Raw genomic sequence first — 20,051 nt, 5'->3', positions numbered from 1 at the left:
TGGCGATGCTGTCACTCTTCTCATTGGGAATATCAATTTTGCTTACCTGAAAATCGTTGACTTTTGAGCTCGTTCTATGAATTAAGCATGAAGGGCGCTTTAGGTTTCAAAACGCGTGTATCACAACTATATTTCTTTCGGACCATCTTCGTCAATATCAAGTGAATAAGAAAAGTCTATTCTGTTAAAAGCGAGTAATTCGGCCTGAGATATGATTAGGGTAGAGTAACCATTGTTTCCAGTAAAAACACACTATAGAGATTGCATTTAGGTATTGTGAAAAAACACTCTGGACTCTGCCCAGCAACCTTGGTTGGAGGAGAATTGGAAAGGTAGAATCTTTAGTTAGGTATTTCAGAGAAAATACATTGTTCATACTGGATATAGACGTAGAGAAATCAGTAACTATGATCTCCAATAGTACGGTTATTACAGTCTGGATCTCAAAAAATGGCCTCGTGCTCGTGGTCCTCCATTAGCATCAAGATTTACGTGTGTGTTTTTGCTAATCTTAGTTTTAATCTATCCCAGGGCACACTCTCTGAGTTCATTGTATTTGTCAGCCAGAGTTTGACCATGTCGCTAGATTTTGACCGTAGAGGAATCTGTCGAATTGTCGCATTGGAGGCTACTATAAGTAACATCACATCGTGAAGCGCAAGGTTTGTACGTGAATGAAACCCAATAAAAATAGTCAAGTTTTAGTTTACCCGTGACTCATAACTTTGTAACAATGTTTATCAACATTAAATTGTCTCTGAGCAATAGCTGTAAATTTTAATTTTTCTTAGTTTTCTTTATAAAGAAGTACATCTTATCATATATAGAAGAGGAAGTAGATCTTCAATTCATTCAAATGCCAATTAACACGATTGAAACCAATTTCGATAATTGGATGGTGAAGTAATGTCGATTTAATCTACATATGTAATCTCATCTGCTTTTCTTATTATATTACTCACTTGTTTTTATGAGTAATTTGCGATATTGCAACATTCAGCTATAGGGCACCTAACACTTTTGAGAAATTTGAAAAATATGAGAATCCAATTATCCCAAATTAGTTCCAATCGTGTGAATTGTTACAAACTTATGAGTCAAGGGTAAAGTAAATCTTGACCAGTTTTCAACGTACATACACTAACACATTTGAAGGTGACAATTCAAAGTGTTAATTAATTCGGTGTTAGGTATGCAGTGTGTAAGGGTCTGGGCTAAATTTGGAACTAATTGTCCATGCAGATTTATGCAAGGGTTCAATATTCATTTTGAACGCTGCACAAGAAAGTTTAGACCAAGACTTTCTGATTTTACACGATCACGAACATTTTCTATGCGTTCTGCCTTCTTCCTGTCTACTTTCAATTAGTAGACAGAAGTTAAATATCGCAAGACAATCTCTTTCAGCGTTTTATCATCGTCGGTTTAGGCCCCGATGCTAAAAAAAACTAAAGATAGAGTTTTGCTGTTCACATGATGATTTTAATACAGACGTGTAATGTGTGGAAGTTGTGCGATAGTCTGGCGTTTCCCAGGCACGTCATGACAGTCTCGTGCTGGGGCTACCAGGCTTTGACCTGGAGAAGGGGTTTGGCATTAGACTAGGAGCAGCCTTTCCCCTCCCTGCCGGCGGTAACACCCTCATGGGGTGCGAGATATTCGGAGTCACACCGTTTCCGTCATCGCCATTTTCTTTTTCCTTATAGGAAAGGCAAACTGTAGTCTACAATAAGAAACTTAAATAAATTTATTTTAAACGTCTATAGTGCACTAATTCATAGATTTTTTTATCCATAAAGGATCTAAAAAAATTGATATATTTGCTTTGTAACGCACTTAATTTGTAGATACTTCTGACAATATAATGGATCTAAAATAATTTATAATATACATACGGAGTAGTATATAGATATCTAAAATAATCTCAATTTATAATATAATCATATTAGATGCCCAGCAGTATTGTCACCAAAATGTCAAAACTTCCGTTTATTTTTGAACGTCTGTTACACGCTTAATTTGTAGATAATTCTGGTCATAAATGATCAAAAATAATTTATACGTATACATACGGAATAGTATATACATATTCTAAATAATCTTAATTTCTAATTAAATGATATTAGATGCCCATCAGTTTGCATATTATTGCTGATGCATTGTTACCAAAATGTCAAAACTTCCGTCATTACATTATCTATTGATGTGTCAATGGATGAAGTAAACTGGTGTGTACATGAATTCGAGACATTCGACTTTTAGTAGTTATCTGAGCATAAACCATTGCATGTCAATTAATCGATGTTATAACATTACAGGACAGTGCCATCAGTTTATCTATTAAAAATGAAGAAGAGAAGTTTACTGACCATAGGAGCAGAAAAAATTTCCACAAACTGCTATGTAGATGTTTACAGATGTAAAATATTTATATCTTTGAAATTCTTCTTCTTTAATTAGCCATTCCTTTGAAGAAAAAATATGTTTGACCACGGGCGATAACGGAATTGATAAGCCTCCGAAGATCTCGCACCCCATTAGGTGTTACCGGCGTCGGGGAGGGGTAAGACGGCTGCTAGTCCGTAATGTCAAACCTTATCTTCAGGTCAAAGCCTTTTGGCCCCGGCACGAGACTGTCCGGAGGCGCCAAGTTCATTCAAGACCCCCTTTGTATAAAATCACATCAAAACAGCAAAACTATATCTATAGCTTCGTTCAACTTAAATCACCTATGATAAAACACCGAAACAGACTATGTCACGCTATGTATATAGGTCATCCCTGGTCATCAAACTTTCGACTGCACCAAACGTGCTTCACATTGCGAATGGCGGGTTCGACGTTATTTAAATTATTTGAAAGGTTGGGACACAAATGAATTATATTTTCATTTATTAAAATGTAATTCAAATCAGGAAGCCTGCATAGCAACAATCATCTACACTTTTTTCGCATATTGTCTAGTATGCTAATAGCTATCTTCTTGGGCAAACAAAGCACTCCGCGAGACGGTGAACTTATCTCCACATAGGTTTAACCGATATTGGGAAAAGTTTAGACAGGCTACAAAAACAAAACAACAAAACAAACAATTGTATGCATTTTGGATTGACGTAAGGTCACTGAGGGTCATCAATCTCTCAAGTTTACCGGAGAAAAAAAGTTTTATGCATGCCCTGCTTTGCTGTTTTTGTTGGTTACGATTAATTTAGAGAAAGTATTGAGCCGATGCCCTATTGTTTCATAGTTAAATGTCTTCTAGAAAAAATGTAATGCTCTTTTTTGTTAGATTACAGTTTGTCTACTAGAGGAGCCTTTAAATCCAAAAATTGACCGACTATAGACGGCTGTCTGATGAAATATTTCAATTATATGCTTGAATATAAGCTGAATCTGAAATGCAAGTTTATTCATTTGAACTTCCAGAGAAAAAACGGGAAAATTCGGACGTTTGAGCATAACTAGGCAAACGGGGTGGCTGTAGGTGTCGATAAATCGAGGTCATGGTTTTTTGTCGACGGGAGGGTGGTTGGGGAGGGTCGGAAACCACGACGGTTCTCACAGAGTTGGCCAACGCATGAGTTAAATACATTTATCCATTTATATTATTAGGGATTTCTGATCGAAATATTACTAGTAGTCTTACGAAACCAAACGAGTCCAAAAAGGTTGATGACCTTGGACCACCCTTGGTCATCAAACTTACGACAGCTCCGTAAGGTGTGTGAAGTTAGCTCCCAGTTCCCGGTTCGAGTAAATGCGAATAAGGAGCTGGGGTTTGAAGTTAGCTCCCAGTTCCCAGTTCCCAGTTCGAGTAAATGCGAATAAGGAGATGGGGTTTGAAGTTAGCTCCCAGTTCCCAGTTCGAGTAAATGCGAATGAGGAGCTGGGGTGTGAAGTTAGCTCCCAGTTCCCAGTTCCCAGTTCTGGGGTGTGAAGTTAGCTCCCAGTTCCCAGTTCCCAGTTCGAGTAAATGCGAATGAGGAGATGGGGTGTGAAGTTAGCTCCCAGTTCCCAGTTCCCAGTTCGAGTAAATGCGAATAAGGAGCTGGGGTTTGAAGTTAGCTCCCAGTTCCCAGTTCCAAGTTCGACTAAATGCGAATAAGGATCGAGCTGGGGTGTGAAGTTAGCTCCCAGTTCCCAGTTCCTAGTTCGAGTAAATGCGAATAAGGAGCTGGCTCCCAGATCCCAGTTTTTTTTACGTTAAGCCTTCTGCGGCCTAATTTTTTTTGAATGATGTCTGCTGGGATTATTTTTTTCAAATTACCCCCTCCTCCAAATTGAAATTGGCCACCCGTAAGGAGCTGGCTCCGAGTTCCCAGTTTGAGAAAAAGCGAATAAGAAGTTAAGCAAATGTGAATATGGAACTGGCTCCCAGTGCCCAGTGTGAGCATATTTGAATAAGGAGCTGGCTCCCAGTTCCCAGTTCGAGCAAATGTGAATAAGGAGCTTTCCTGTCATTCTAACGACTAATATTTCTATTTTTTAGCGTTTACTCTCAATGCGGAAGACTAAAAATAGGTAAACATAAGTCTTATTACAAACTTCAACCCATTAGGACAAGGCTTAATATTTTATACATAGTTTAAAGGATTGTCATTACATTTACAATGGAAAACTATAATACAGGAAACTAAAATTTTATTTCTTTCATTGAATCCACGTTCTTCACTCTGTGCAGTGACATGCATCCATTGTTTTTCCATGTTGAACTTTTTTTTTGTTTTTCCATGTTTCTCATCCTCGCCCGTGTCAATTCAGACCCGCCGCGTCAACATTTTTTTTCTGCCCATAAGGAAATAAAATAAAAAAATAGACGCAAAAATACGCGACAATAGTGCATAACACAGTGCTGTGTAAAACAACCATAAACAAAATAATCGACACTAACATTCTATTCAGAACTGCACACATATGTCACTGTTATATAACGCTGTCAAAACTGCTCTGCTGTACTAAAAGTTAAACCGCAGAACTGTTGCTCTGTGATCTGACTGTCGCTCGTAACATTCGTAATTTACCAACAAAATGAAAATTTACGAAAAAGAATGACTGCATGATCGCCCATTTACGAACAATTTGTAATTTTCGAAGCCTGATTTGCGGTTGAGGGACTGGTCAGTTTCTTCTTTCTTCGGCCTGGGGGGGGGGGGCGCAGTGGATTCATGGGGGGGGGGGGGGGAGGTGTCGCACAAAATTATGTATAATATATATATATATATATATATATATATATATATATATATATATATATATATATATATATATATATATATATATTGAATTCATATATGAATTGAAATCATATTCCAATTTTGTGCGTCACCATGTCACAAATTTCATCATTCAGATGCATATTTCGGCGTGCCCTTTAGGCACGTAACTTTAATAATAATAAGGCATATTTAATATATACAGCCCTCCAAGCGCGAAACTTTAATATATCAGATATCTGTATGTTTACAATGTTTTCGGCGCGCCCTTTGGGCGCGTTACTTTAAAATATCAAACATATTTTTCAGCATGCCCTCATCGGCATGGCTTTATATACCAGATATATATATCATATATATATATATATATATATATATATATATATATATATATATATATATATATATATATATATATATATATATCAGAGATATCCGGATGTTTCATATTTTTCGGCTCGTCCTTCGGGCGCAGTATTTTAATATATCAGAGATATACGTCAGAAATATCTTGATGTCTGTAAATTGAAAGTCTGTTTTGCAAAGTGTACTGATCATTATGAAACCTGCAGTTCATATGAAAGACAGACACCACCGACCTACCACATAAGCTCTCTTTGGTATATATACATACACCAAATGTGAGCTAAAAATGGCCACCTCATCCATCTTCCGGAACCCCCTCCGAATATCGAATTGTTCATCCCTTATTCACATGTGCTCAAACTGGGAACTGGGAGCTAGCTCGTTATTGGCATTTGCTCGAACCAGGAACTGGGAACTTGGAGCTAACTTCACATCCCAGCTCTTTATTGGCATTTGCTCGAACCGGGAACTGGTGCTTCACTTCCCGACATTGAGCTTAACTTCCATGTATTGCACCATTTATGAACGTTATCAATGTCTACTTGAAGGGAAATACAATCATGTTGTGTGCTAATTGTGCGATAAATTTTAGCGTCGTCAGCATACATTGAGCACAGTGATGATCCATGGCAATGAACAATGTCTGGCAAGTCGAAGTAAACAAATAAGGTTGTCAAACCAAGGAGGATATTTTTTTCTACAAATATTGACTTTTGGTACACTTTCATTGATTGCGGAGAATAGAAGATCATAGAAAAGTTGTACACAGTCGTCGAGTGTCGGAGTACTGTCTACAAGGCACCAAGGTATCGACGAGAGTAAACGACGAAGATGTTCGAAATCAGCTTTCTTGTAATTGAATTGAATTACAGATTGACCTTCAAAGCGAATATTTCTTTAAATTTCAAGAGAAAAAACTGGAAAAGTCGGCCGATTTTGGCAAGTTTGACAGCTCCGGAGGACCCTTTTTTTGGCCGGGATGCAAAAAACCCGCCCCCACGCGGCCGAGTACTCGACTATGCTTCCTTTAGGGGGCAGGATTTTCTGAAACAATCTCCCCACATAAATTTGGACATCTCTAACACTAAAAAAATCTTTATCACGTATCTTTCACATCTTTATCTAAAATTCAACAAATATGGCGGCATGGAGGAAAAAAACTCGGATACTACTTACCTTACAAACTATCTTCGTGGATAACCAAAGCATTCCGCCTGGCAATGAACTTACTAATACAAAGTTTCAACTGACTTTGAAAACAAGCATATATATATATATATATATATATATATATATATATATATATATATATATATATATATATATATATATATATATATATATATATATATATATATATATAAAAGAGAGTTTCTGATCTTAGCTTCCTGTACAAATGTGTTCATTCTGTGTTAAATTGATCTCATTTAACTCAAATCCCACTGAACGTTCAACGTAGTCTACGGGTAAACCTACCATTTCCGGTACCCTTTTCAAGAATCAATGTTCGTAAACACTCCTTTTTGCTACGTGTTTTAAGCACTTATAACGACATTTCAAAATTACGTTTGAGTATTGACATTTTTGACATTTTAGTCTTTTTAAAACAAGTGTAATTAATTATTATTATTCATGATTTGTATGTTCTTCGTAATTGTCCTTTGCGTCAATTTTATGTTTGTCTGTATTTTAAGTATTTTCTATGTTTGCGGAGCTGTAATTTGGAAATTACTTCTGTTGGTTATACGAATAAATAAATTAAAAACTAAAAATAAATAAACATGTGTTGATCCGTGTGCGGTCAGACCGTGTGAGCATGAAACATGAAACATTAGCATGAAACATAGGTCGTCATTACACAACTAGAATACAGCTGTCAATGTGGCGGGAACTAGTATGACAACAACTGTCAATTGAGTGAGTAATGAACTCATGTAATAGAGGAATGAGATGGGTATATGTGTAAAACGTTAGAATTTTAAGACAGTGGAAATTAACGCCAGGATTATTGTTAGGGGCGGACTCAAGAAAGAGACAGTCAGAAAAACTGTGTCTTCCCTGTTTGAATTCTTAGGTTCTGTTCCACAGCTTTTCGTCTTCTCTTCAACTCCATTCTAAGTTGTCTGTTTACATCTTGTTCATGTTTTGTTAAGTCCAGTGAGATGTACACTGACTGATACTCATGTTTATCACTGTCCTTCAATTTACTTGTTATCCGCAACACCAAGGAATGATCCCGAATTCTCTGGCACTGCATTCGCATGGGTGTCGACACATTGTTTGGCGCCAAGTCTCTGTAACTGGAAGTGCTCTGATACGTTAACACCACAGTCCCTCGTGAGCTATTCAGCTCTGGGACTATTCGCCCCATAGACGTATGTACATAAGCGAGAAACAAACTGTGGTTAACACCAATATCCTTGAAAATATCCTGAACAGTTTCCCTGTCACCCCTTTTCAATTCTTCCTTGCAATTTCTTATAATCAAATTAGTTCGCCTTCTCTCTTTGTCTAGTTCTTCTTTAACACTATCGGAAATGATATTCCTCATGTCGGCCATATTGGACTTCATTGTTTCATGTTCCGCTTGAACACTGCTGACGGCACTGTAAGTTTGACAACTCATTTTGCATTTCATTCTGACGGTGTTTAATATTCGTGAGTTTAGCAACAATGCCTGCAGCACAATTGTTGCATTTCATACAGTACCAGTGAATAGGACTTTTGTCGTCATTTGCGTTGTGACAAAGGAAATTGTATACTTCACAGCCTATGTGATGGCAGTATGCGTATAACTATCTTCGTTGGTAACAAAGCACTGTGCGTGACAGTTAACTAGTCACTGCAAATGTTTCACCGATATAATCCAGCTTGATGAGGTTTGACAAAATGTTAATCTGATCTATTGGGATGCTCAATATACGTTTAGGAAATCAGATTAAAAGTGCGCCCTCAAGTTGTAGAAATCCAGTTGACTATGGCAGGGGGGGGGGGGGTACGGTACTCTGCATCGTAGAAAACTCTAAGGGGAGGCGGTCTCTCCTCAGACTCAATATTGATGGAAGTAGGCCCTGATTTTTCCAAATTTTTGAAAGCTATAACATAATTCGTGACAGAAGAGAACGCTTTCGAATAAAACTCTTTAAAACATGTGATAATGCAAATATCATCATTAGTTGCACTAATAAATTTATGCACCCAGTCCGTTCTTGTGTTGTTTCGGATGCGAAGCATACAGAAATGGTCTGTATTTTTAAATGCATGAAAATTTGACAATCTGATCAGTAGGACTACTGTTCTTTTAATCGGATGTTTTTATCAATCCATTCATTTGACTGTCGTGAGGATAATAAATTTCATGGTGTGTACGTGGAAATAGAATAGACAGGTCCATGAAACATCACAGTTACACTGTTGTCTTGAATATGACGTCATGCAATTATTTTAATTTTGCCACGTTGTTGACAAAGATGACAGTTAATCACAGATACTGATGACACGCGTGTATAGTTTGACAGAATCACATGAACACATGAATCCAATTATAATTGATTTACTTTGACCATGGAAGGAGCACACAGATAGTAATAAGTGATACTATGTATACCAATATTAGGTTGTTATCGGTTTTATATCTTTGTAGTACAATTTAACCCCAGTACAATTTAACTGCTTGTTCTTTGCAGGATCGACCACGCTATCCTAAATGGTTTGTCCTGAGATTTAAGATCTCAAAACGTACTTACATGGTTCTGCGCTATTGCCATAATTTCTGTTTGGCAAAGATTGGGCATGATTTGCGGAGTGTTTCGAACATACTGACAGTTATGTAGTTTTCATACTTTAGGTCACGCCTTCACAGTAAAAATCAAATCTCTCTCTCTCTCTCTCTCTCTCTCTCTCTCTCTCTCTCTCTCTCTCTCTCTCTCTCTCTCTCTCTCTCTTATGTGTGTAGGCCCATAGACAGTATAGAAACTATTGACTATGGTGTATGTATGAACGTGTGTATGTTTGTCAAATCAATCGCGTCATAAATGCTATACATTGTATTATATACTCTTTATATACGTATTAAAAGGTTTTTGCGCCCCCCAAAAGCAATATTTTTGCCAGTGTTTTGGTAACCAAAACGTGTACTAATGCAAGAAATAAAGTTAAGACAAGTCCTTGAGAAGCTATGTTCTTGCAAGAAGAAAGGCAATCTGTATAGGTCGATGTAGTGCATTGTTTGCACACTATCATCATTTTCTCAGCTTCCCGCAACAATGTCTACAATTTTTGCTCAGCGTTTGGCAAGACAGCGGCCACATCGGACTAGCGTTTCTCGAAAATATGCACAAATCTCAGAGAAGTGTTTCCAGATGTTGTTTTCAGTTGTCTGTAGAATCTGTGGATGAACGTGAGAAATCAGAATCCTTAACATTAACAGTGTCTTTATTTCGATGCATGGTTTGTACCACTCCCTGTCGAAACCATGCATGCCTGTGACATCCCATTGCACATGCGTACTTATCCTGTTAAATTCGAAAATGTTCTATCTAAGTTAGATTTTTGGATCGACTTTTCGCCTTACTACTTGGCAATCTAAAGCATTTGATGGTCTGTGAGAAAAATGATTATGAATTCACTGCCAGTAGAAATGATATTGGATTATTACAAAGGTACAGAGAGCAATATTATTAGCAGTCGACTCTTTCAGCGATTTCCATTCTTTCGAAGCTTTAGGTATCTGATATCATTCTTTTTTGAGTTACTCATTACGGACTTCAATTACGGTACGTTGCATATGGTAACAAAGACCAGCGTGAGAGACGTTGATTTGAAGTGGTGAAACACTTTAGAGTATATCAACTGGACTAGTGATGTGATATAACATTTATGGTTTAATGGGTCTAATAACAAAGGCGTGATGACACCATGTTCGACATTTTTTACTAATAATTTACTAATCATAAACTAAGGCTGGTCTGCAGAGCTTTACATATCACACTAACGAGGCTTGGAATCCCAAATGGAAAAATCTGAACTTTCTGCACCGACGAGCGAATTATGGAATAGCTTGTAGGGAAGTTGAAACAAATGTAGGTGTCATATGTTATCTCGTTACAGAGTATATTTTCATCAGCTGAAAGGTAGAAGAATGAGTTACTTACCACACCTTCTCTCTGTGCAAAACTCTCTGCCATTGAAACAAATACTGTAAAAAAGTAAAGTTCCATGTTTCAACACAGCGGTGTATTTTGAACTGAAAGGCGTTTTCAGTTTTTAGCACTGCTTCGTGGATTTTACTGTTAAACATTGTTTTCGCTAAAGGTGAAAACAATTACGAGTTACATCTCAGCTGAAGAAAAAAATAATTGTCACACAAAGTCCGGCATCTAAAAATGTTAATGTTCCGGCTGTATTTTTGAAGATTTACATTGAAATGGATCGAAAGTTTCATCCTGAATCTAACTAATATCACGGTGAAAAGATCACCTTGTGAAGGAAGTGACAATGCGTTAGGCGCAAGTGTCGACATGGGAATGTATTAATGTACCGTAGAGGATAATTCAGCGCAGGGCAATTATGATATTGACAAAATACTAGATGCATAGAAGGTAAAAAAACACTTTCTGAGGTAAAATCAAAGGCAGCTCGTACCACATATCACAGCCATCATTGACCATATAAGCTGAGCCGGACTCTCGGAAGCGTCCGTCGATTCTTGAGTGACACCCTGACTTAGGTGGCGCTGTTCAGAAAGACGAAGGAGAAATCTGTTTATAAGTAATAGCAAAAATTACTTCGTGGGAAAAATACTACCGTTTGTGTAACAATTGATCTCAACTTTTTCAGCAATAATTACAATGACAGTTATTATCGTTATTATTTATCTATGACTGATTTTGTGTTAATTAAAACGAGGAACTTATATGCATTAGCTTGCACTCTGGGCTGTTGTGGCAATTTCTGATTTGTAAAAAGCAACCGCTCCGGTTATAAACCGAAACGGATCGAAACGAACAGACAATAAATAAAACTAAACTCACCACAATCATTCAAAGTGCATATTATCCGGCCATTTCTACAGAAGCTGAAAGAAATGTAAGCAATGTCTTAAAACTGTTCAAAATTTACCTTTTGATGATGACGAATATGTGTGCTTAACGGAGGATGTAAGATCATGACCAAATTAACTACAATTCATCAGGAATAAAATAGTAAATACTCTCACCAAGTATTGCATCCATCATCAGCTTTCCATCTGCTCCTCTGAGAGTAAATTTTATCCCCGGAGTAACAATCTAATTTAGAAAAAAAACATGATGGGTGACATGCCAAGATCGGACAGTATGCTCCGTCCAGAATATCAACACCGTAACAAAGTTCAAGCTACTTGCCAAAGGACACACTCGACCCTGTATAGACCGGTCATACACCTGTGTTTGACCCGCCGAGTTTCTCATTGATTTCAAGAGTGGTGTCAATGCACTATCGTGCTATCGATGATCTGAATGTCGTAACTACGAAATCTTTGTAGCTAAGAAGGTCATACGCCACACGATTTATGCCGATGGGACAATGGGTATACTGCGTAAAAATAAAAGAACTCAACAAATATGGTAAGATAAAGAAATCAATAACAAGTTGTTACCAGCCTGGACCCTCAAACGAAGTTTGATAGATACTTCACCATTGCAAGGAACATTTTGCGCACGTCACTTATAAACAACGAAAGGACGGTATATTGTGCGATATTGTTTCGCCAATGGATCTGTTAATTCCACACCTGTACACGTCATGGTAAATACTAAACTGAAAATACTCAACATTCTGTAGAGCAAAATCAAGCTGTCTCATCAAATCCAAACATTTCTCAGCTAAAAACACTAGTGGCATTATAGTTGACAATTTTTGAAGTTGTCCTCTTAATGCTGGATATCATAACTAAAAACCAGCGTCTGCGTTTTCACGTATACTTATTTCACTAGGACAGGTATTATCAAATCCCACTGCAGCTGGGTTTTTTTAACCGACCTAGACCACTTACTGCAGCCCGTGTTAAGGTTCTCATGAAAACATTGGACTAATTCAAATTCAACTTTTTATTGCTTTTGAAACGAAGCCGTCATCAGAATTTTGTGCTTTTATTACGTTTATAGCTGCCTAACATTAAAAGCGCAACGCAGAGATTTGTAAGTAAACACAGAGCATGTTTCACTGAGTTAGAATCAATGTGCAGATTTTATGGAAAGTTGTGTATTGGCCTCATACTTGGGCGCACCCAAGAAACTATTTGTACACTTAGAATTCAGCCGTACCTTACACATCAACGGTAACACCCGGCCACGGCCAACAGATGTACACATATGATTATAACGATTAAAACCACATGACAAAACATTCATTTGGAAATAAAACAACCTTCAGCACTTTGAACTTGATATAAATAGAACGACAAGCCTTAATCTTGATATCGGAATACAGTTACTGTATCGTAGAAAGAAATTATTTTTAAATAAGGACGAAATAGACGAAGGCATCCTGCTTGCGACAATCAGAAATACACATGCAAGTACAACAATTCATAAAATCTTATTTCCTATGCACATAACGCCTTTAAGCTTGAGACCGTCTTGAACTGTTTCCTTAACTCAAATCGGTCAAGGTTACATTTCCGAACTTTGAGCCCGGGACAAATTGTTGACACTGTCTCGTGACCCATTTCCCAAATCCTAGGTCTCCATGATTTTTAGTGTTGTAAACACCAGCATTAAGTAATTATTTTTCCCACTTTTTCGAAAATAAATTACGTCCAGCGACGTCCAGATGACGAAAATCTATTTATTATATAGACATATCAAATGCACAAACAATTTTTCTGACGCACGCAGTCCTACTTGTCAAGCGTCGTTCAGTAAATGTATAACGTGAGTCTAAATCCCTTGTCCGTCCGACCATGACGTCATCGATAACACTGTCGAGACCATCTGACCTTGTGACAACCACACCGCAGGTCAAAGCATGGGCATTGGCATCGTGACGCTAAAGGCTAGATTTGTAATATTTTTTTTGGCTTACATTGCTTTTTCGTCAAATCAGTATAGCTTGCAGAAAAGTAAGCCTTCAAATGATTATGAAAGTCTCTGTAATATCTACAAATGGACGCCTACTTTAGTTTTTGCTTGAACATACCATTTTTGGTCAAAAGGTTACAAGGTGCTTTGATAAACACATTTGTATCTTGGTCAGTTTTATCCTTAACGATGACAATGATGGCAAAATTATTAAATATATAATTCAGATTACGTTAAGCCGGCGGTTTTGTATAGTTAAACATCGTACGCAGAAGAGCAGCAGCAATATAATTCTCCCGTTCATGGTTCGTCCACTGTAATCTTCGTCAAAAGCTTTAATACATCTGCTGACCTGTTGGGCCTGGTCCTAACCATTCGAGATGGTATTTGCACGTGAGATCGGTGCGTGTGTACGTGTATATCGACTGCACACTGATTTGACATCGATACAACAATCATATCTGACTATCACAATGTCATGTTGCCAAACTTACCTTGCGTGGAGGTGCCGACTGGCGAGCCCTGAAATTGAAATTCAATTTTGACATTTTAAGAGTGAAATTAGAAGTTCGCTTGATTAACTGCAATAAAACTGCCGAGGAAAAATGCACCGATGGATTGGTGATCGCAGATGTGCAGGTGACATTCATCTTCACGACGTCAAACACGATTGTCAGTAACATAGACAAAACACTGCTACATGTTTAGCTTTGACATCATGTTATTATAAAGTGATTTTATACCTTTACACAGTCAGTCACATTTTCGAAATGCACCATGGTTGTCGATTTGGTCAATTAAATTAAAGTATATAACCAGATCTTTATGTAGGCTGTACGATGCCATGTAGAAGTATAGGCTTCCTATTGATCAAACTCAAACAGTTGACAATCTTGAATGAAGATAGATCTACAACATTTGCTGGAAAAGTGAACACATGCTTAGGGGAATTCGAACAGGTCTTTTCTTTCCTTTTCTTTTTCAACCAGGACTTGTTCGATAGAATGCATTTCGTCTCCCCTTGTTCGAAAATATTGTTTTGTGAGATTTTTGCGGTAAATCATGAAGGACAAGAGACTCATTCACATGCTCAAGTATTCCTCAGACTGCAAAAACTAACGGCAATAGATTGGAAATGCATTGGAATTTAACTTTGCATATAGCTCCGTGCTACTTGGGTCAGTATTTGTGGCTTTAAATTTCACTTACCGTCGTGAAGTACATGGGCACACAAGTTAGAAACAGAAATAGAACTCCGACAGGCAATGTCGCCGCTGTCATGTCTACAGATGCGTTGAATGTTTGTGCTGTTGGAGACTGGCAAAATATACTTGTCTTATCATCTCGGGTGCATTTTGATCGACCTAGATTACTAAGAAGAGACACTCGACCTCATTAAATTATTTGCTTATGGGTTTGAAGGTTAAACGCTGACGCCGTACAGGTCCGATGGTCTGAAACAAAAACAGCATGTTATTTTTCTAGCAGGATTTGTCGCAATATGTCTGTCACGAGATTTCCTGTAAAACACGTTCGAGGTTTTTTACAATAAAGAGCTGTAACTGTACAATAGTCCATCCTCACATAAATATGTAATAATTTGGTAATCAAATTCATTTCTGCTAACGTGATTCAGACGAAAGCTACAAAAGTTGAAAGGGATGCCGCGTCATATCATAATAGATCTTAAATTATATGTATTAATCCCTTCAGAGATAATAATACCGGCCCTGAAAATACTCATAGTACAATATTAAAGGTCATGCCAAAACAATACCTTACTATTACATAATGACCTCTTTACAGTACAGGAACCTCATGCAGATCAGCTGAACACATGGTCTTTATCTACAAGATAGCACGATTCCAATACTATCGCTTCAGCGATCATCAGGCGGATGAATTATACTCTTCAACCGCCACCCCGTCTCCATATGAACCGACAATAAGCAGCTGCACAAGGGCGTCAGTGAAACGAAATATGAAAAATTGTTGGGAAAATATAAAATCGGTACAAGTCACTGCACTTGTCTCGGCACATCGAACATTGAAAAAAGACCTATCTGTAAACCATTTTGATTGCAGAAATATATCGAAGTAACATGCAACCCTCCTTCGAAGGCAATGATGTTACAGCAAAACCAACAAGTGGGATAGCCACAAACCTATGACATCATAAATAAAGGTTTTTGATAATAATATTTCTAGTTGTATTATTTACAAAGGAGGTCTTCAGAAAACTTTTCATTACACAGACGAGTAAGACAGGGATGTTAACTCTCGGGGTTATTGCTATTATTTGTGATCAAGGTACTTGCATGTAAAATAAGACAACACCGTCGGGGAGATCAGTGGTATTAACTTACATGGTAACAGTGTGGCCAATATTTCATTATTGGCTGATGATATCGCTAGTTTTGTGAAGGACTGCCAATCAATTGGTAACGTTTAAGGGTATTGAATGAATTTCAGTGTAGTGGGTTGAAAATGAGCAACAAGAAACGAAGGCAATGTGGATTAGCAAAAACAGACTTTGTGAGCAGAAAGTGAGAAATATCGATTCGACAATGAGCCTGTGAAAGCGTTTATTTTGGCTGCGACGCTGAGAAATGTAAAAATATTAACTGGGATAGCAAAATTGAAAAGCTAGAGAAGACTGCGGAAATTTGGGAAAGAAGACGTTTAAAACTCTATGGGAGAGCAATGGTTATCAAGGTTCTTTGTAATTTAACATATTTTGCTTTGAACCCCAGTGATTGGAAGGATTAATTTTTACACTGTTTAAATTAAGGATAGGTTACCATAATGAAAAATCAACCAATATTTTCTACCATAAATCTGAATATTCTGCCATCTATCATACAGCTATGACATTTGTGCAGGCCTTATCACAAATGTAACACACTTAAAACATTTATTTTACGATGTAACATTTATTTGTCATTCATTTATTTGAGAATTTGTCTCACTTCAGTAGCTATTTACTCAGACTCTTTGCTGCCTTGATATTTTCAGATACTGTCTATTTCCACATTCCTGATCAACATGACCCAAATCAGACAATATATGGAGTATCCTGTTTCCGGCAGATCGAATCGAAGGTAACTACATTTCGGTGTCAATGATATCAGTACAGTTCAAAAATAATTGACATTTTTATCAAGAGAAAACGTAAGATCAATAATAAAACACTTTAAAATGGTTATGGCCAAGGTGGTCTAACACGTGTCAATCTTGACAAAAAGAGTCAAGCTTTAAGTGCTGTATGGGTCAAGAGACTAGTTTCATGCAAAGGCAGCACCTGGACTGCTATACCATGGATTACTTACAAACGGATGCACTTCAGAAATGTAATCTTATTCAACAAAATATTTCTGGAATTCACTACCAAAAGCTTTAGGAACTGTAATTCCCGACGCTTTTAAATACATTTTACAGTGCGAGTTCTAATGCCATAAGAAACAGCAATGTGATTTTGAAATGGTGTAGTAAGTTCCATTGTTTTCATAAATTATCGGGAAATTGTAAATATGGTATCCGGAACGGAATAAAGTTTATTGCAATGGAAAAAAGTGACTTTTAAAATCCTTTATTTGAATATGTCACTGAAATGTGTAGGTGTTGATAAACTTAGAAAATGGTACTCGTCACTTGGAGTAACGCACCAGTCCAGTGAAATGATCTGGACTCGGAACAATATTTACAAAATCACGAAAGAAACGAAATTACGGGAATTCCAATGGAAGCTTTTACAGAGATTGTTACCATGTAATAAGTGTTTGTTTTACTGGAAAAAGAGTGATTAGCGCAACTGTGAACTTTGTGCTACACCTGATTCTCTTGAACATAAATACATACACTGTTCATTAGCTAAGGTAATTTGGACTAAAATCGAGAGCATTATGAGACAATTATTTTGCAGAGATTTTGATTTACTTGACTGGCTGTCATATCAGTTTTATTTGAGCAACAAACAACGTATTCTCAAAATATGAGGAAAGCATTTGTAAATTTATTGGTTTTGATTGGTAAATGGTGCAGTCATAAACACTGTCTGAGTAAAACAAAAGTGCCTGAAATTACAATGTTAAAATGTGAGTTTCCTTGAAATGTAAAATAGACAGGGAGATATGTAATAACCAAGAAAGATTAAAATTTTTTGAACTCATGATATGTCTTATGTGATTTTTGTCAGATATGTCAGTTTTGACTCGGCTTTCGTTTAGACAGTCGATGTAAAACGTTTATGAGTTTTAATATAACAAAAAAACCCCCTAAAAACAAAAACAAAAAAATCTCAAAAAAAATGCTTTTCTCTAACGTTTGGCCAACACGAAAGTGCATTCAGATCCATATTCATTGGCACAATATATACAATATAACCAGCATATTAAGGCAGAGTTTTTCTATGCTGGTAGTTTAATAGTTTACATTTATTCTAATGTTGAAAGCAAAGTCACATTGACACGATTGGAACTAATTTGGGATAATTGGATCTGCATATTTTTCAAATTTCTCAAAAATGTTTGGTGCCCTGTGGTTTAATTTTGCAATATTACAAATTACTCATTAAACAAATGTGTAACGTAAAAAGAAAAGCAGATGAGGTTACATTTGTAGATGAAATCGACATTACTTCACCATCCAATTATCCTAAATTAGTTCCAATCGTGTTCATTACATTTCCTTCTTGTAGAAAATATAATCATTATGATCACAACTGTTTAACGTTAAACAGGTGAATTTATCCTTCAATATGAAATGGTGCAACTCAATAATTGGCTCTTCAAATCTATACATATTACCCTAGTGAGTCGGGTTACAGCTGCTGAAAGAAATATGCGAAAGAGAAGTTACTTAACCAAAAAGCGCTGGTACTTGATAATAGTTCTATCAATTCACTTGTATGATATGTTAGATACATGGCAAGCTAGTCACATTCAGTTTCTATATACATGTAGCACACCTGACACAGGTCCTATAGAAAAAATATCTGATTAATCTGTGTCACAGATTTGATGTAGCAGGCCTGTGACAGATTTGGCGATAACATGCCGACACAGATACCTAACTTGCTACTAATAACGCCATGTGTAATACAAAATTCAGGCGTGGTATCACATCACGCCTTAAACACCCACTGTTATTTTTGACGATTGCATTTCTTTCCGACTTGAACTCAACGATGATAAGTTCATCTCACACATGAATATACAAAATACTTGCATCCTATAATGATTAAACCCGGGTACGGGGATTAAATCGGGAAAGCTTAGTACTCCATACATGGAAGAAAATGGCAAAATATGGACAAAAAGTAACCTCGTGTAGGCTCTTTATAGAATGGCAGCTGAAGACGATTCTGAAATTACATGTTACATGTCCAGAAACTGGTAGGAGGAAACTCAATGGAAAGTGCTGAGCTGGACCGAAAGTTATTTTACTGTGTGAAAGTAATTTCACAGTAGTTCCCATCTTGATTAAGATTGGAGGAGAGATTCATCTAAATTTCCTGAAGTCTTACTAAAAACCGAGCATACATATCCAGATTTTGTCCGGTAGGATGGCTTCGTTTTAGTCAGAAAAGAATCTCGTAGGGTTTGTGGTGCTGCCTGAAGACTGTGGCTGAAGTTATAATCTTGAGCGCTTAGCAATCGCCGTTATTCGCTAACAGCCCAAAACTTCGATTGAACCAGCGGCTATATCACTGAAGAAAGTCTGAAATAAAAAAAGTGATAGTGATTATCGCTATGGTATTGTACGTCTACGCACCCCTGTGCCATTTAATATATACGCTTTTTAGCAGCATGTTCGCTCTTATAAGGGCTAATGTACACTTCAGTTGCTGTGAATAGTCACAATTGACCAATCAGATATTATCTTCCGAGCCAGCTGCACATCAACAGGTCTATAACGCCCTCAGATTATGGACAAAGTCTTTTCTGTCTACGTCAAATTAAGGGCAGGTTTCATGTACAGTTTTCTTTAATGTCAAATTTGTCAACTCTATGTCCATTTGACTGTTTCCTGTAAAACCAAATTTCGGTTGAATAATATTTTGGCACAATTTTAATAATCAATAAGATGAAAATCCAAATCGTTGTCAGAGTCAAGTACAACGAATGCAAAAACACAAGCAATTAAAGCAAAAGAAAAAATAGCAGAGTCAAATAAAAAAGAAAGGGGATTCGAGACATGTCGGGTGATTTCAAAGCGGTGAGCGCTTAACATCAATCTATACGCTTCAGTGTCGTCTTTATAACTGATATTAAATGTCCTTCAAATAGACAGGGATGAAACTGCCAGGCCGTGTTTGAATAGAGACAAACTGTTCTCTGGAGTGCCTTGGTTTAAAAGTCTGCAACAAAGAAGCCTGCCTCTCATGCAAACTGCAGTTTAATGTATTACACGC

The 20,051-nt window shown here is 37.1% G+C and overlaps 2 protein-coding genes across 3 annotated transcripts in view; both read right to left on the bottom strand.

The window, feature by feature from the left end:
- Positions 1-8,985: 8,985 nt before the first annotated feature.
- On the bottom strand, positions 8,986-15,141 carry LOC139141159 (von Willebrand factor C and EGF domain-containing protein-like). Its single transcript, XM_070710768.1, has 7 exons — positions 14,849-15,141; positions 14,134-14,161; positions 11,797-11,866; positions 11,612-11,655; positions 11,223-11,313; positions 10,733-10,776; positions 8,986-9,966 (listed from the first exon to the last, which is right to left on the bottom strand). The coding sequence occupies exons 1-7, from the start codon at positions 14,918-14,920 to the stop codon at positions 9,950-9,952; spliced, it is 366 nt and encodes a 121-aa protein (XP_070566869.1). The 5' UTR covers positions 14,921-15,141; the 3' UTR covers positions 8,986-9,949.
- A 2,071-nt stretch (positions 15,142-17,212) lies between these two features.
- Positions 17,213-20,051, bottom strand: part of LOC139141157 (proto-oncogene tyrosine-protein kinase receptor Ret-like) — a 59,249-nt gene continuing 56,410 nt past the window's right edge. For both annotated transcript variants that reach the window (XM_070710766.1, XM_070710765.1), the window contains exon 23: positions 17,213-19,357. In XM_070710766.1, the coding sequence (XP_070566867.1) occupies positions 19,307-19,357 (51 nt within the window). In that variant the 3' untranslated portion in view covers positions 17,213-19,306. The remainder of the gene's footprint in view (positions 19,358-20,051) is intronic.

This window comes from Ptychodera flava, chromosome 9 (assembly GCF_041260155.1).
Source record: "Ptychodera flava strain L36383 chromosome 9, AS_Pfla_20210202, whole genome shotgun sequence".
In the NCBI taxonomy this organism is placed as follows: Eukaryota; Metazoa; Hemichordata; class Enteropneusta; family Ptychoderidae; genus Ptychodera; species Ptychodera flava.
The sequence above is the reverse complement of the archived record's forward strand: the minus strand, read 5'-3'. Positions and strand labels throughout refer to the sequence as shown.

Bases quoted from the DNA above. Each gene is read 5' to 3' on its own strand.
- LOC139141159 (XM_070710768.1), bottom strand. From the start codon at position 14,920: ATGACAGCGGCGACATTGCCTGTCGGAGTTCTATTTCTGTTTCTAACT. The intron at 14,162-14,848 runs GTAAGTGAAATT...TTTCAATTTCAG, and splicing joins TGCCCATGTACTTCACGACG to GGCTCGCCAGTCGGCACCTC. The intron at 11,314-11,611 runs GTGAGTTTAGTT...CTTTCTGAACAG, and splicing joins ATGCACTTTGAATGATTGTG to CGCCACCTAAGTCAGGGTGT.